Source organism: Lycium barbarum, chromosome 10, assembly GCF_019175385.1.
Source record: "Lycium barbarum isolate Lr01 chromosome 10, ASM1917538v2, whole genome shotgun sequence".
NCBI lineage: Eukaryota > Viridiplantae > Streptophyta > Magnoliopsida > Solanales > Solanaceae > Lycium > Lycium barbarum.
Window position 1 is genome coordinate 20,495,055 of NC_083346.1, and position 17,122 is coordinate 20,512,176.

The 17,122-nt window shown below is 34.6% G+C and overlaps 1 protein-coding gene across 1 annotated transcript in view; it reads left to right on the forward strand.

The window, feature by feature from the left end:
- The first annotated feature begins 8,289 nt into the window (after positions 1-8,289).
- Positions 8,290-17,122, forward strand: part of LOC132614818 (uncharacterized) — a 46,408-nt gene continuing 37,575 nt past the window's right edge. Inside the window, exons 1-3 of the mRNA XM_060329365.1 lie at positions 8,290-8,585; positions 13,107-13,282; positions 13,367-15,550. Of these exons, the coding sequence (XP_060185348.1) occupies positions 13,114-13,282; positions 13,367-15,550 (2,353 nt within the window). The 5' untranslated portion in view covers positions 8,290-8,585; positions 13,107-13,113. The remainder of the gene's footprint in view (positions 8,586-13,106; positions 13,283-13,366; positions 15,551-17,122) is intronic.

Sequence of the window (17,122 nt, forward strand, 5' to 3'; positions counted from 1 at the left end):
TTATTGATTTAATTGTTTGATTTTCTAAGCATTTGTTTATTAACATTGTTTGTTTTATTAATATGGGATTCATTTTTTTTTTTTAATATTGTTTGATTCTGTTAATATAGGGTCCACTTTTTTGTTCGCATGAGTTTGGATGTGGTGAGTTTCACTTTTTTTTTTTCCTTTTTTTTATTGCTCGGTGTTATTTAGTATGGGGCCCACCTTTTTTTTAAGGGACAACGGACGATGAAGCATGGGTCTAAACCCATGCTTTATATAGTTTTTTATTTATTTTTATTTTTATTTTTTATATTGCCTGGTGTTGTTTAGTATGGGCTAGCCCTTTTGGACATTATTGGTTTGCACTATTTTTATGCATATAATATATATATATATACTATGTTCAGAACACGATTGATATAACATTGTAATTTGTGCTCCGTATCTAAAACTTTATTATATTAGTGTTTGCTAAGAATACAAAGTCTGCACTTTTTTTTTGACACTGTTTATTTTTTTAATATGGGATTCACTTTTTTTTTACTACTATTAAGAAGCACGGGTTGGGGCTTCTTTTTCGTCGAACTTTATTATATTAGTGTTTGCTATGAATACGCATGGTGTTTAATATGGGGCCCACATTTTTTTTGACACTGTTTATTTTTTTAATATGGGATTCATTTTTTTTATATATATATATTGCTTGATTTTGTCAATATGGGAAAATATGTTCAAAACACGATTAATATAACATTGTAGTTTGTGCTCCGTATTTAAAACTTTATTATATTAGTGTTTGCTACGAATACGCATGGTGTTTAATATGGGGCCCACATTTATTTTTTAACATTGTTTGTTTTTTTAATATGGGATTCACTTTTTTTGTAATATTGCTTAATGTTGTTAATATGGGGTTCACTTTTTGTTCCCGTGAGTTTGGATGTGGTGGGTTTTAGTTTTTTTTTTTTTTTTAATACTGGTTGGTACTTAATATGGAGCCCACAATTTTTTTAATATTAGTTGTTGTTTAATATATATGGGGCCCACAATTTTTCTTTTTATAATTTTTTTTATGGACTGTTTAATATGGGGCTCAAAATATTTTTTTTTTTTTCATTGAAGGGCCATAACGGACGACGAAAATGAGCCCCACCCGTGCTTCTTAATAATAAAAAAAATATAATATAAAATAAAGTAGTAAAAGTAAAAGTAAATAGTAGATATAGAAAATAAATATGGGAAAACGATTACAAAGTCTTTGGCATCAAAGTGGAAGCGGTCCACTAAAAACATACACGATTTACATAAACAATAGTGTCTTTGCAGTAAAATGCTGACAATGCATGCGCAATTATTTACTTATTCAGTTATTTGGACCAATCAAAATAAGCATTTTTTCCTAGTTTACCAAATAGCCCTTGATTGTGATGCCAAGCATACAGCTAAGGCACACATGTTAAGAGGAAGCTTAACTTCCCCTTATAGAGTAAGAGGAGAAAATACGCAACTATTGTCACAAAGAAACACTAATATTCCACCGTCCATTAAATTAAACTATATTAATTCTACATTTGACTTGGGAGAGGCATGACAATTTCAAAAAAAAAATAAAAAATTATAGATCTGGAAAAGAATGGCACAAACGTACATCTTTTTACACCTAATTACACCTGCTTAGCCAAGAAACTTTTGACCTAGCTAACATAGCAACCAATAGCCAAAGTTGTACTAGTTCAAACTTTAGTATAAGGTGGTTTGGTTTGAACACAAGTTATGATGGGATTAACTATGTTGGGATAAGGTATACTGAGATTATTTATGTTGAGATTAATTATCCTGATATTGTTTCTTATTGATTGTTTGGTTTGTTGTATTTAAAGTAATATGCATTGCATAACTTTTAAGAAAAAATTGTTTGTTTAGAAAAATACCCTCCATCTTATGTAGTAGAAAAAGGGTTTTGAGAACTCAGGGCTATTTTAGTCAATTTTACTGTTTTATCCTGGGATTACTAATCCCAAGATTACTATTCCACCCTCTGATAGGTATAAGTTATCCCAGCACTATTTTTAATCCTGAGATAACTTATCCCACGATTAGTAACCAAACAAAGAATAAGATGATACTAAATTTTTATCTCATCACTATTTTTGCTTATCCATTATACCAAACCATCCCTAAGGATCTTAATATCAGTCTAGTATACTTCGAATTCTCAACCTTGCGGGTATGAGGTTTATTATTTGGGGAAGAGAAAATACATCATTTCCCCTCTAAATTTGACCGCATAATTCACTTTAGCAATTAAACTTTATAGTAATTTATTTACTTCCTATTCTTGCTTGAAGTGAAATAAATATCACTTCACCTGTTGACGTGACAAAAAAAAAGAAGATCAAACCGCGTAAAATTAAAAAAAAAAAAGGTGGTCCCCATTTAATATCTATATTATACAATAAAAAATAAAAAACAAAAATAAATATGGCCCCCAGGCCCTTTCTACTTCTTCTTACCCCCACGCCACCCCCCTCCGCCGCGACGATCCCTCTCCTTCTTTCCCATCCTCTAATCGCCATAGCTGTTCTCATTTTCTGTTCTTCTTTTTTTAATTTTTTTCCTTTCTTTTTCTAGCAATCCCTAGGGTTCAAATGATTTGGGTTGCTTGAAACTTTAATTTAACGGTGTTAAATTCTTCAACCCAATAAATGTCACCGGAAAACATATTGTTCGACAAATCCAAGGATTTCAAGCTTTTTAGATTACCCAACTCATTTGTTAAAGACCCAGAAAGAGCAATTACTTGAAAAAATAACTAATCTGATTTCTCAAGCTTTCTTATTTCCGGTGGAATCTCGCCGGAAAGTTCACAATTCGCCGCATATAACCGGACAAGTTCTGATAATTTAACTCTGTTAAAACTTTGATTAGCCCTCCTCATCTTCTTTCTCAGAATTTAGAAGGTAAAATTGAAGTTGTTTACATCTTTCTTCCGCCATTGTGATAAAGAATTGATATTTGTTCAAAAGAAAAAAAAACAATCCTTCGATTCTTTCCGCTTGGCCTTCAACAGTTCGCCCCTCTCCGACATAGACCTCCGACATTGGCCTGTGGAAGAGACGGATTTGACTTCAAATACACAAAAAAAAAAAAAAAAAAAATTGAATAAAAAAAATCAAAATTTAGATAATTTTAGATGGGGCTCCGAGGTGGCTCTGACGTGGTGCTGACGAGGCAGTCACGTGACGCGTGTGCAATACACCTTCCATTGTGAGATTGGTATTATAATCTCAGGGTGATATTTACTTCACTTCAAATAAGAATTTGGGGGGTAAATAAACGATCATAAAGTTTAATTGCTAAATTGAGTTATACGGCCAAATTTAGGGGAGAAAAGATGTATTTTCTCTTTGGGGAATGGTAGTTCAGAGCAGAGGTACCAAGTTATTTATTTTATATCAACACATATAATATTCATTAATAAACACATAAAATATATTATTCCTTCCGATACAAAATAAATGTACACTTAGCCTTTTTCACACTTCTTAAGAAAACTCAAACTCCTAAAAAAAGTATTTTGACTAAATTACCCTTAATTAATAAGACTCTTGCTTATTTATTGCCTTGAATCAATAGGGATAAATTTAAAAAATAAAATTAATTCATTCTTGATTATATAAGTGGATACTTATTTTGAACTAAAATAAAAAAAGCTAAGTATACACTTATTTTGAACCGGATAGAGTATTAATATATTTTACATGTTATTGAATAAGGGCACATTGAGCCATAAGAATTTTAAACTACTATAGGTAGGGGTGTATAAAGAAAACTGACAAACCGCACTAAACCGATAATTCGAATTAAATCGAGAAAAAAACCCGACTAATGGTTTGGTTTGACTTGGTTTGGTATTGAGAAAAAAATCCGATCATAATTGGTTTGGTTTGATTTCATTTTAAGTAAAAAAAAAATAAAAAAAAACCGAACCGAACCAAACCAACTCGACATTACATATTTACGATTTTAAATTTATATTTTATACATAAAAATACTTATTTGTAATGTAATTTATAAATATTTCTTAAATTTTTTCATTATTAAATTTGTTTTTTAACATATTATTTCAAGCATGGTCCAATAAGTTTATATCTTATAGATGTTAGTAACTCAAATAAAGTCTAAATCAATGCTAATGCTAATAAAAGAAATTCAATTCTAACACTAAGAATGGTAATAATGTTCGATATCTATTATTTAGTTTTGCATTTGTTTAGACAGTGAGAAGATATAACTGAATTTTATTTTTTCCTTTGTCACGCTATTAGCCGTACTTATTTAGGATGACTTTGTAGTTTTAGATTATGATTATTTTCATTATGGCTTATTAATTAGCGATATTTATTTCATGCGATTTCATTAGCTTTTTGTTGAATATTTTATTATAAGGTCATCATTCATCTCACGTTTATGTTATTTTCTTAAGAAACACTTTACTTATATTGTTGTTTCCTACTAGGACTAAACAAAATATTTGAAGTAAAAGTCATATGTTTTGTATGAAGAGTTTTTCGGAAAAAAACCCGAAAAATCTGAGAAACTCGAAAAAACCCGACTTTTGTTGTTTAGGTTTGAGTTATAAATTTAAAAACCCGACATAATTGGTTTGATTTGGCATTTGAAAAATCCGAATCAATCCGGTCTATGTACACCCCTAACTAGAGGATCATAATATTAATGAAGAAATATCTAAAGCTTAATATGCAGTTCTTGTCTTTTTAAGCTTGTATCAAAATTTTAATAATTTTTCATGAAGTAATTATAAGTAAGTGAAGTTGTTCTTAATCTCCAGTCGAAAGAAAAAGGCTCAAATGGTTTAATTACACTTTTCTAAAATTGCAACTTATTACTTTCCGACACAAGAAGTATTGCAGATTGTTAGACCCGATGTCTGAGGCAGTTTTTATTTTCTGTATTCAACAATATACAAATATACAGGTGGTATACACATTTATACACCTTCTTTGTTACGCTCTCAGACTGATATAAGATGTAACTGACACCCAACTTATATTACTCGTTGAGTGAATTATGTGCCGCGAGAGTACGGCACATTCTATGTCAATTTCATAGTATGTGTTTTTGTAGGAATTTTGTATTGGGACACCAAAAATGGGCAAAAGGTGGAAAAATTGAAGCAATACAGAAAAGTATCAAATCTGCGGACGGAAAAATCAACTCAACCGCAAAAGTAGACAGAAGAAAAAGAACTGGGGAACCCAAAATCCGATGACCATCTGTGGTCCCTATTCCGATTTGCGGACTGCATTCCTGTCACGACCAACTTCTCAATTCAGACATTTTTCCATTTGTGGAGCACTGAAGTCATTGTTTTGAGTTTTAATTTTAAAAAATCGACAAATTATTGGTTCGATTTTATTTTAAGCAAAAAAATAACCAAATTAAATATTATATTTTGTACTCTTGATTCGTAATTTAGGTGTTTGCGTTTATAGTAATATAATTTCTTTCCTTTACTTTCTAGTTTGATTTGTCTCTCTTGAGCCGAGGGTCTTTCGGAAACAGCCGCCCTACCTTTCAAGGTGAGGGTTAGGTCTGCGTACACTCTACCCTCCCCAGACCCACATGGTGGAATTATACTGGGCTTGTTGTTGTACTTTCTAGTTTGATTTGTAGTCTTTATTTTGGTAATTCTAAGAATCTATTTCATGTTAAAATAACTTGTCTTTGAGTTCTTTAATTATTGATCATTGTTTAATTCACTTATCGTCAAAATGTCTTGGTAATCACAATTTTCTTTTTTTTTTTTTGCACAAAAAAAAAAAAAATCATTGTAAGAAAATTTGTTAAGTTTGTTGGAAATTGCTGAATTCTTGGACCATACGATTTCTTGATGAGGCTGCATATATGACTCGTTACATATAAAGTTTTTTCTCGTAAAGATTAATTGATTTGATAGTGTTATGCTAGAGTATGATCAATCTAATATGTGCTTGATAGTACATTGTCATATATTTTTACACAAATCGGTAAAAAATCGATAAAAATCAAAACGATGAAAAATCAACTTAACTGGTTTGATTCTAGCTTTTGAAAAACCAACTAATGTTTAATCTCCATTTAAAAGAATATTGACTTAAATCGAACCATGAACACCGGTACCAGCCTTGTGATCCTTCTACCAGTGGAACTATTGGGCACCCTTGATCTTGTTCAAGACAGCTTTGGCCAGGGGCGGTCCTATGTGATTTTAAGTGGGTTCATATGAACTCACTTCGTCAAAAAATAACATTGTATATACATGTATATTTAATCTGTTTTTAAAAAATATATATATATATATATATATAATGTTATTTATATATTTCTTATATATTGAACCACTTGGTAAAAATTCTAGGTCCGCCACTGGCTTTGTCATCCAGTTAATGTGAGCCAATTTGCTTTAGACGGTGCTGGCATCTCTTTTTTTATTTTTAATTATTCAATGGTAAAATCATGTTATATCATGAACTTTTGTACTCAGTTTCATTATTGATTTTTCTTGACAGTGTATTGAATAATTGAGTTGATTTCAGACGTGTACCCTTATTGTTGACTTCCATTCATTGTTATATTGGGAGATTATTACTATAATAATTATTTGTTGCATTTTGATTTCTCCGTGGTTTGAGAATGCTTGAGCTGATAATAAAAGGGTTGCTTATTGGATAATCGCCTTTTAGCTGCCCATCACAGCTCATAAATTTGGATTGTGACACCATTAAATCAAATCAATGTATATTTGGCCAATATAAAGAAAATAATTTACAGCTAGTTGGAGATATAATTGAAGAACTACAAAAGCGATGTTTCAAAGGTTCAATTTAAGGACACGAAATATCATATTAGCCTTATCTGTTAATTGACTACTTCACACATGAACTAGTTAAGTTAGGATAAAAAGTCAAATGAGCAAATAATTCAAATTTAGTTGCTAAATAACTAACACACGGAATGTCTTGTTTTGGTTAGTGGTTAAGAAACTATCTTTAATTAATGATTCTGATAATTAATTTAGATCCAGCTTGATTTGGAGTATTAAAGCAATTTATAATTATTAAAGTTAGTAATTACATGAGGATTAATTAAGATGACATTTGAAGCAGTTATTAGCATTAATAATTGATTTTGTATGTATATTTAATTATTGACCAAACAATCATTATGCTTGTGAAATTAATAAATAGAAAAAAATTGATTAAATTAAGTCAGAGAGGCATGTAAATGGACATTAGACGACAATCAATTATTTTACAAGTAGTTATGAGCTTTTTAACCCCAAAAAGTTACTACATATTTACCTTGGGTACAATAACCAAATCAACTAATTGAAAAATTTGAAAAATTAACTTAATAACAAATAATTACTAATTTCGAATAAAATAGGTTTAGTAGTGTAAATTTGAGGGATTGATCCTTTCAGTTTACTCGTTCATAAATAGTTAACATATGACCTTGATATTTCAATTTATAAGAAATAAATTAAGTAATATTTTACTAACCTAAAGTTTTAAAAGACGTAAATAAATTCCCCATGTTTCAACATCACGCTAAAAGCCAAAAGGTTAAGGAATCAAAAAGATGCCTTTCTTACAACTTTCCGATATACCCAAGATTACATCGTGAAATAATATCTTTCCTTGCTCTAATAATTTTAACTTTTAAGTAGTCCATTTCAGAAAATTGTGAAATTATATGAGAAAATGACAAAATTAGTCCCTTATGTTTGAGAAAAGGTTCAAATAATCTCTTCAGTATGCACCGAACAGTTCTGATATTTTAATTTTACCAAAAGTATCATTTTAGTTTTCGTTAAATATTTATCAAACGAGAACTATAGAAAAAAATGAAAATTAGCAGGAACCTGCATTTAGAGGTATAATTTTATTTATTTATTTCTAGAGTATGGTGTATTGGTGTTAACTTTTTGAGGTGTAATTCAATTTTTTCTAAAATATTTTAGCATCTAGTACAACATTTTGTGTTGGATATTTTAAGATTTGATGTGACATTCTTAGTGTTTATGTTTAAATCTTTCTTTCACTATTTTCATCAATTTTAACAAATATAAATTGTTAAATATTTAACAGAGACTAAAAGTGTTAACTTCTTGTAAATTTAAAGAATCAAAATTATTCAGTATATATATTTAAGACACTATCTTAAACCTACCATCAGACATAAGAGACCATTTTTATAATTTTCTCGAAATAATCTTTTGTTTTTTCTAAAAAACTAAGGGTAGGAGAATTTTCATAGATCACTAAATTGATTACCTGAACTTTTATCTTGTTCGGTTGTTCGCACGGTTGGATTTTCTGGAAATAATATCAAAGAGTCTCCTAACACAAAAAAAAAAAAAAACAACTGAATATATAATTACTGATAAATTACATAAAAATATAATTCTGAGATCGTGCAAAAGCCACCATTTCCTTGGTTCGAAATTGTGTGAGAGAGAAAGATAGAACAGAGAGAAGACTAATGAGAAGCAAAGCCTTCAAACAACCGATCGATTAAGACTTTATCCTTTTCAGGTTTTACCTTATTTTCTTCTTACTGTTTTTTCTCAAGTTATATGAGTTTGAAACTTTTCATAAAACTGCTAAGGCTTTATTCTTTGATTGTTTAATTTTGTATTTGTTTTTCAAGATTCTTGGTGAATCAAAGACCCTTTTGGAATCTGGTACTTGGGTCAATTTCAGTTTTTTGATTTGGAAGATTGGATTGGTTAATATGGTGTATTGCAAATCTTGTAGCTGACTAAATTTGATTCATTTTTGAAGACTTTGAAACAAATTTGCTGCATTAGAATTTCAACAACAGTGGGAATTTGATGTGGGGTTGGGCTAATGAGTTGAGAACTTGCAACAGTGGTAGTTTAGGATGGAGGATTGCAAATTTTGGAGCTAACTTATTACTATTATTTTTTTGATAACCGTGGTGTCCGGGCTAGCTTGTGACCACCTCGGCCAATTCCATGGGATACATGCTTCTTTTTTGATAACCGTGGCGCGCACCTCGACTAATTCCACGGGATATCTGCCGCCTCCCACCACCTGGTACCATACTCTTCCCATCAAGGCTAGGACAGATGGAAGAAATAACCTAGTGCTTTTATCTCTGCTGGGATTTGAACCTGAGACCTCATGGTTGTCAAACCCAACTTCTCATTGACAACTAGGCCACACCCTTGGGCGCCTGAATTTATTTGTTTGACTGGAGTCTTGTTTGGTCAGAGATTGTATGACAGAGTAGGGCTAGTTGTGAGATTTAGTGAAGCCCTTGTTTTATAAAACCTCTTTGGACAAAGTATTGATTAGTGGGATTGAGCTTGTGAACTGTAGCAGAATGGATATAGAGGATAAATATAGCGGACCCAAACTAGTTTGTGATTAAGAGGCATTGAAGAATCTGATACCGAGTTGCTTCTTTTGAATTCAAGAGTAGGTAAGTTGACCTGTGGGTTGGGATCGATGAGATTAGGACTTGAAGCTTATTGCATGCAGACTTAATTCTATAAGCTTTAAGGGTCGTTTGGTTCGAAGACAAGTTATGCCGGGATTAGTAATGCTTGGATTAGTGATGATGGGATTAGTTATGCTGGCATTATTCCTCATTTGATTTTCGTGTATACACAACAACAACAACAAGCCCAGTATAATCCCACCATGTGGGGTCTGGGGAGGGTACAGTGTACGCAGACCTAACCCTCACCTTGAAAGGTAGGGCGGCTGTTTCTGAAAGACCCTCGGCTCAAGAGAGGAAAACAAGACAAAAGGTCAGATAGGACCAAGCATATCGAAAACAATATGAAAACAAGGAATAACAAAAGCGAGAAAGTCATGGCAGAACAGTCCGGAAAGAAAGGAGCATTAACTACTATAGATATATAAGATAACCAAAGTACAACGGCCCAACAAATATAAGCAGCAATCAAATGGCAATAAAAAAATGAGCAAAACTACAACTACTATGGTGAAAGGATAAGCCACCTAGCCTTCTATCCTAATATGAGTCCTCCACAACCTCCTATCTAAGGTCATGTCCTCGGTGAGCTGAAACTGTGCCATATCTTGTCTAATCACCTCTCCCCAATACTTCTTCGGCCTCCCTTTACCTCTCCTGAAACCGTCCATAGCCAGTCTCTCACACCTCTGCACTGGAGCATCTGTGTCTCTCCTCTTCACATGCCCAAACCATCTCAGCCTCGCATTGGAGCATCGTGTATACACGCATTGCATAATTTCTAAATAGTACTGAATAGGGTGTATTATTATAAGTATAGTACTGGTATTGTTAATGGCAATGCTATGGCTTACTCTGTATAAGAATACTGTATAGGGTGTACAAGTAATATAGTACTCCCTCTGTTTCAATTTGTTTGAACCTATTTCCTTTTTAGTCCGTGCCAAAATGAATGATCTCTTTCCTAATTTGGAAACAAATTCACTTTATGAATGATTTATAGCCACACAAATTTTCAAGGCTTATTTTGAATCACAAGTTTCAAAAGTCTTCCCTCTTTCTTAAATGTCGTGCCCAGTCAAATGGGTTCATATAAATTGAAACGGAGGGAGTATTAGTTTTACTAGATGTAAAATTTGCAATTATTCTACCTAATACACCCTACTAAACGACCCCTTAGTGTTAGTATTAACACATTGAGGTTTGTGCCAGCTCAAATTGAAATCGATTTCTTTGATTCATATAATTAATTCACAGTAAACGTACTGCTAAAAGTTTTCCAATGGCTTATATGTATGTGTTAAAAAGCATATCTAAGCTTCAAAGTGGCTTTAGCATGTTACCCTAGATTCAATTATAAAGCCACTATAGACTACATTATCCTGTGAGATCGACAATCAGTCATCTCATGTCGTATAGTGCCTAAATTCCTCTTTAAAAGGTACCAAAACCCGATTGGAAATAATGTAAAAATCTAAATAATAGGAAAGAAATTAATCAGCGTCCAATAAATTTACAGAAAGGAAGGAGTAAGGACACAACAACACATACCCAGTGAAATCCCACAAAGTGGGGGTCTGGGGAGGGTAGAGTGTACGCAGACCTTACCCCTACCTTGGGAGGTAGAGATGTTGTTTTCGGTAGACCCTCGGCACAAGAACAAGCAATTCAAAGCAGCATAAAAATAATCCATGGCAAACTCCTACGAAAAGCATGATAACGTTGATCGAAGAACAAGAAAGAACAAATAACAGCAGAAATCAAAAGACAAGGAACTGCAAGAATACTACTACCACTAACTAGTATGAAAGGATAACACTTGACTACTAACATTCTGCCCTTATCCGTGTCCTCCATAACCTCCTAGCTAAGGTCATGTCCTCGGTAAGCTGGACCTGCGCCATGTCCTGTCTAATCACCTCTCCCCAACACTTCTTCAGCCTAACCCTGCCTCTTCTGGAACCGTCCATAGCCAACCTCTCACACCTCCGCACCGGGGCATCTGTGCAGCAACAATTCCCTTCGCAACTTTTAATTGTCTGTACCACTTCCTCTTAAATGAAGGGGCTTTTGCAACCACATTTTTTCCTCTTTTGATTTTCTGGAGACATTTACCTTGACAGAACAGCAAACTGGTTCACTGTAAAGTTATTTGTAAGACTTGAGAATTTCAACTCTAATTTAGTCTTGATTATCCTTGATTTCCCTTGCAACCTTTAACTTGTCAATCTAACTGTATCTCTTGTGTGAGATCGGAAAACCTCCGAAGTGCTTTAGTCATAAACATCTCAACTTTTGTCACTACGATATCTCTATTTTGGCCATCCCTTGTAGTTTCATCAAGGTCGCAACCTTCTCTGTCATTTTTTGTTCAGTTAAATGTTTCTGCACTCATCCTTAGCCTTTCCTGTAAATCACTCTTCTTTTCTTTTTTCTATGTTACAAAATAGTTCACATTCCATCCTGGCCTGTTTGCTTCAACATTTTAAGCTTTTTTGGCAAAAGCATAATCAGGCCTCCCACTGACTTTCTGCCATCCTTTAACTATATCCGTGAAACCTTGTACCTCCAATCACATATTCCCTTATTTGAAGTAAGATACCCTTTTTGTTTCGCTGCCTACATACCAATTCAGTACGATGATCAGAGAGTATTTGAGGCAGGACTGATGGTTTGATAATGCTGTATCCACCATTGCATTCATTCGAACCAAGAGACCTATCAGTTCTTGATGCAGCTCCTAAATCATCACTTTTTACCCGTGATCATGTACGAAAACAAGTCCGCCTCAAGGTTATGAAAAAGTAGTGCTTTGGAGTAGGCTTGAAATTGTTTTCAATTAAATTATTGCCATGTTGCTGTGTCCCAGAAGGCTAGATGAGAATTTAGGGGGATGATGTTCATTGTGCGGTCATCTAGACTCTGTTCTCCTTAATTGCGATACATGTATTTTGTGTTGGGTAGTGGTGAAAGTTGCTCCATGTTTTTTATAAGTATATTCTTAGATCTCATTCCACATATTCATATCATAAAATAAGTCAGCATTACAATTAGGAAAAGATGGGGCTTCTTTGGGTTAAGCTTATTTTCAATTATAGCCATTTTGTTGTCCATAAAGGATAGAGGAGAAAGTAGGGAGGGTGGGTGTCCAAGTCTTTTTTACTTTGCGGTCCTTAAATGGAGCCATTTAGACGTGCGCTCCTTAATAGTGATATTAGGTGTGCCATTTCTCTTATTACCTATTACCTTCCCAATTGAATTCTATTTATGACCTTGTCTGCAACTGGAAAAGCATCTGATATCATCTAATTGTTTCTAACTTTTCATGAGCATTTTTTTGATAGATAATGTTATGTGTATTATTGATGTATGTCAGCAAAAAGAAAACACAGAGGGTAGTACATCCAAGATGGAACCATTACAGATTCTGAAAATTACTAAGAAAGTCAATCACGTCTTTGGTCTCTAACAAATTTCATGGGCGTTTTTGAACATATTATCGTCTCTCATGAATTTGTTGCCTCCAACTCCCAATACGTCAATGGCTATCATTTCTTTTTGGCCTTTGCTTATTTTTTCCCTTTGCATAGGAGTGGCATGGATTTTGCCTATGGTGGTGAAGATCCTGCAATACTGCAGCTGCAGAAATGGGGGTCCTCGCAAGTCCAAGTCAACCTGTCAGACTTTTGTGAAGGTTTCATCTCTCCAAGACGGGAGTTATTGGTGCTACTTTCGTATCATTGTGAAGCTTTGCTGCTTCCATTGGGTAAATGTTAATATATTTAACTCACCTGTCGCTTCAGCAATGGAGATTTTGTATTTACCTCTAATAGATTCCTGTTCTTTGCAGGTAAAAATATTAAGGATCCACAAAGCTTTAAGAATTTCCAGAGTCAGGATGCTTCGGTTTCCAGCTCACTGGAGCGCATGGTACCTGGTAAAACAGAGTTAGGGGATGGTTTTGAGAGCACTTCTCAGTCAATTGAGACGGAGACGTGTAACCAAAAAACCCAGTCAGCTGATTTTATAGGATCTAACTCTTTCCCTTCTATTTCTGATGTAAGCACTGTGGCTTGGGGTATGTGTGAAGATTTATGTAGTCAGCATGACAGTGTTCCTTTCAAAGAACTGCTTTTCGTGTTAGGCGGTGACGGGGTAACTGTCCATGCCTTTTGTCAACCTTATATGATGAGTGAGTTAATAACACCCATGGAACAAGATGATGTAGGTCAAGGATCATGGGCGGAGTGGGGGCCGTCAACAGCCTCAGCTCAACCATCGGGAGCTGTGTATGACTCCACCATGCAGTCCAATGACTCCCTGGATGTCAGTGACATGAGCTGGTCTAGTGCAACTGGGGGAAGAGCGAATAGCTGTTCTATGGAGGGTCAAAAGGAGGTGTCATCTGAGAGTTTTGGAGTGAAAAGATGGTTGCGTACTTATTTGACTAAAGTTGAAACCATGAAGTCTGATGGAACAGTGTATACAAAGTTCCCAGATAAATCGTCGGTTCCTTCATCTGCTTCAGTTGTCTCATTTAGTAATTTTCTCAGTTGTCCACAGCTATTGGAGTTTCTATCTGATGGTTGTCCTATATCACATGCCAAACAGAATGGTAACATCTCAGCTGAAGATCATGCAGACAGTGTATCTACAGATTCCACACAGATGTCCCCTGATGCTCTAGTTGATCAGATGAGCAGTTCTTACAATTGTTTCAGAGTGTTCTCTAATGATGCACAATGCTTGATTGGGTTTGCCTTAAATACAAAGAAAAATGTTCAAATTAACAGCACAAATATAGATGATGGAACAGGCTGTAAAGTTTTAGTTGCATTGGCTAGGTTGATTAATTGGGGAATGCAGTGGGTTTGCTCGGTGACAGTGGGCAAATGCCTTGAGGGCAGGCCAGCAATTGAGTGGCCAGAGTTTAGATTTTCTCATGCTTTTCTTATTTGTCTTAATGTTTCTGGCTTAGTCTCCATTTACATTGCATTAACCGGTGAATATATAGCATGTTTAGATCTGTTAAATGTTTGTGGAGTTTCTCCTTCCTTAGTATCTCAAGAACAAAAAAATTCATCTTTGAAGATTAGAGAAAGTTGTATTGAAGAGAAGAAATGTTGTCAGCTCATCAATCAAGCAGGAGATTTTGTTGGTAGAAGAAGGTTCAAAAGGCTTCTTGTCATTTCCCATTCCTTGACATTTTGTGTGATCGACGAATATGGTGTAACATATGTAATACACTTAGACGATCATATCCCAAAGAAGTATTGTTCACTTGAGAAATTACACCCTCGCTATCAACAATTGAGTGATGGAATGTTGGCTGCTTGGGAGGTAGGTGCTGCTGAAATTGGCTATCAAAGGGTCTTATCCGATTTTTTCGGTGAGAAAGAACAAAGCAAATCATCCATTATTAGAGAATCTTCTTTTGCCGATAATAAACACGGGGAAAGGAAGTATGGCTCATATGGACGTAGCCCATCTGATGCTCTTGATGTAAATAAGAATAGGATTTTTGATAATAGATTACAGTCATTCTATAGCAGAAAAGTTTTCCTTGCTATAGATGGATCTAAAGAAGATGGCGTTGTTTGTTTTTCTCCTTTTGGAATCACTCGGCTAGTGAAGGGAAAATATTCTGAGGGAAATGGAAAGTGTCGACTTATTCATTCCAGTTTAAATGTAAACATGGCAATAAATGATGACAGTAGCTATAACATCCAAGGTTGGGATGCCATAGTGGACGAAGCTATAGGTTGTAGTTTTCATGGTTGTTTGTATTTGGTCACAAAGGACGGTATTGCTGTAGTTCTGCCTCGTCTTTCTCTTCCTTCAAATTTCTATCCGGTCGAAGCAATTGGTTACCAGCAGTATTCTTGTTATGGTGCTGGCTCAAAGTATGGAGTGCATAAGCTTCATGAGTTTGAAAGCACAAAAAGGCCTTTTTCTCCATGGAAAGTGGAGGTGTTGGATAAAGCTCTCTTGTATGAAGGGCCTGAAGTGGCAGATCAATTATGCTTGGAAAATGGTAATTCCTTGAAGCTGAAATGCACCCTTTTACTAGCCTTCACATTTTTGCTCCCTAATGCTTCCAGATTAGTAGATAAATATGTCCCTTTAGAGTTTATTTAACCAATTGTCCATGTCCTACTTTTTACCTTGTGCTACTTGAATTTTACAGTTTGTGCACATGCTTTAATTGTTAAATTGGTGAATCAGGAATACTGTTGTTGTTGTCTTCGGTAAAATCGAAAATTTGAAATATCATAGCTATAGTAAAATTTGATGGGTTGCCTGGGCTGGGATGCTACTTCGTGAAAAGAAAAAAGGACATGGAAAGGTGAAGTTACACCCAAGGGTGTGGCCGTGGTCAATGAAGTGGGTTGAGAGCCATGGGTCACAGGTTCAAATCCCAGCAGAGACAAAAAAACACTAGGTGATTTTGTTCTCATCTGTCCTAGCCTTGGTGGACAGAGTTACCTGGTACCTGTTGCTGGTGGGAGGTGGTAGGTATCTCGTGGAATTAGTCGAGGTGTGCGCAAGCTGGCCCGGACACCACGGTTATCAAAAAAAAAAAAAAAAAAAGGTGAAGCTGTTCCAGGTTATAGAATCCACACACAAACAATAATAAGAACCACACCTTAAATACAAAAGACACACTGCCTTATGTTTGGACTTTTGTTATGTGTTGTTTAGGTGTAATTACTGGCAACTTGGCAGATTTATCCTCGCTTAGCGAAGTATATTAAAATAGTTACTGAATCATACTTTTTAGGCCTAATAAATGGTTCTACCAATTAATCTGTCAAACTAGGAGGGAATATCCCTTCCAAAGACTTATTGTCCCCACTGGGTTTAATCTAGAACTCCTGGCAATAGGGGATCCCAGAGGTAATTATATGAATTGTGGATGGGGCACATGGCAGTTGGTTCCCATACTTCTGGTCGGATCCATCTAATCTGAAACCACCTAATGAGCAGCCCCCCTGCGGAAGTTAGACTTCTTCCCAATGTTTACTGCTTCTTCAGCAGTTCACTTGCATTTCAAATTTTACTTAGTTTCTTATTTAAACCTTATTAATTATTTACACGGATTATGCTGGTGGGCACCATCCTTGTGCTTAGTGAAGGTAGTGAGACTTGCTTTCTATAGTTTCTTATTTAAACCTTATTAATTATTTACACGGATTATGCTGGTGGGCACCATCCTTGTGCTTAGTGAAGATAGTGAGACTTGCTTTCTACGTGTTGTACTTCGGGAATATGCTGATTTCCATGTTCTCATCCTCTGTGCTGTATGTTTTTATGTCTAGATGAAGCTGAAATTCTTTTAGTATGGCTGACTTGCTTTGCATGTTTTACATATTATAGGAAAATCCTTATTGGGAACACTATTGTCCTACATATATTCTTCCTCTTAACATGAATCTGCATGTTCCGTAGAAACTATAACAATGAGACTTATCAATTTATTGACAAACAACATACAGTTTATGCTTGGGATTTCCTTCAAAGATTGGTCATCACTGTGCAAAATCAGGTGTAGAGCAATTGACATCAGACAAACTGTGATTCCCCAATATTTGTCCACAATCTCATG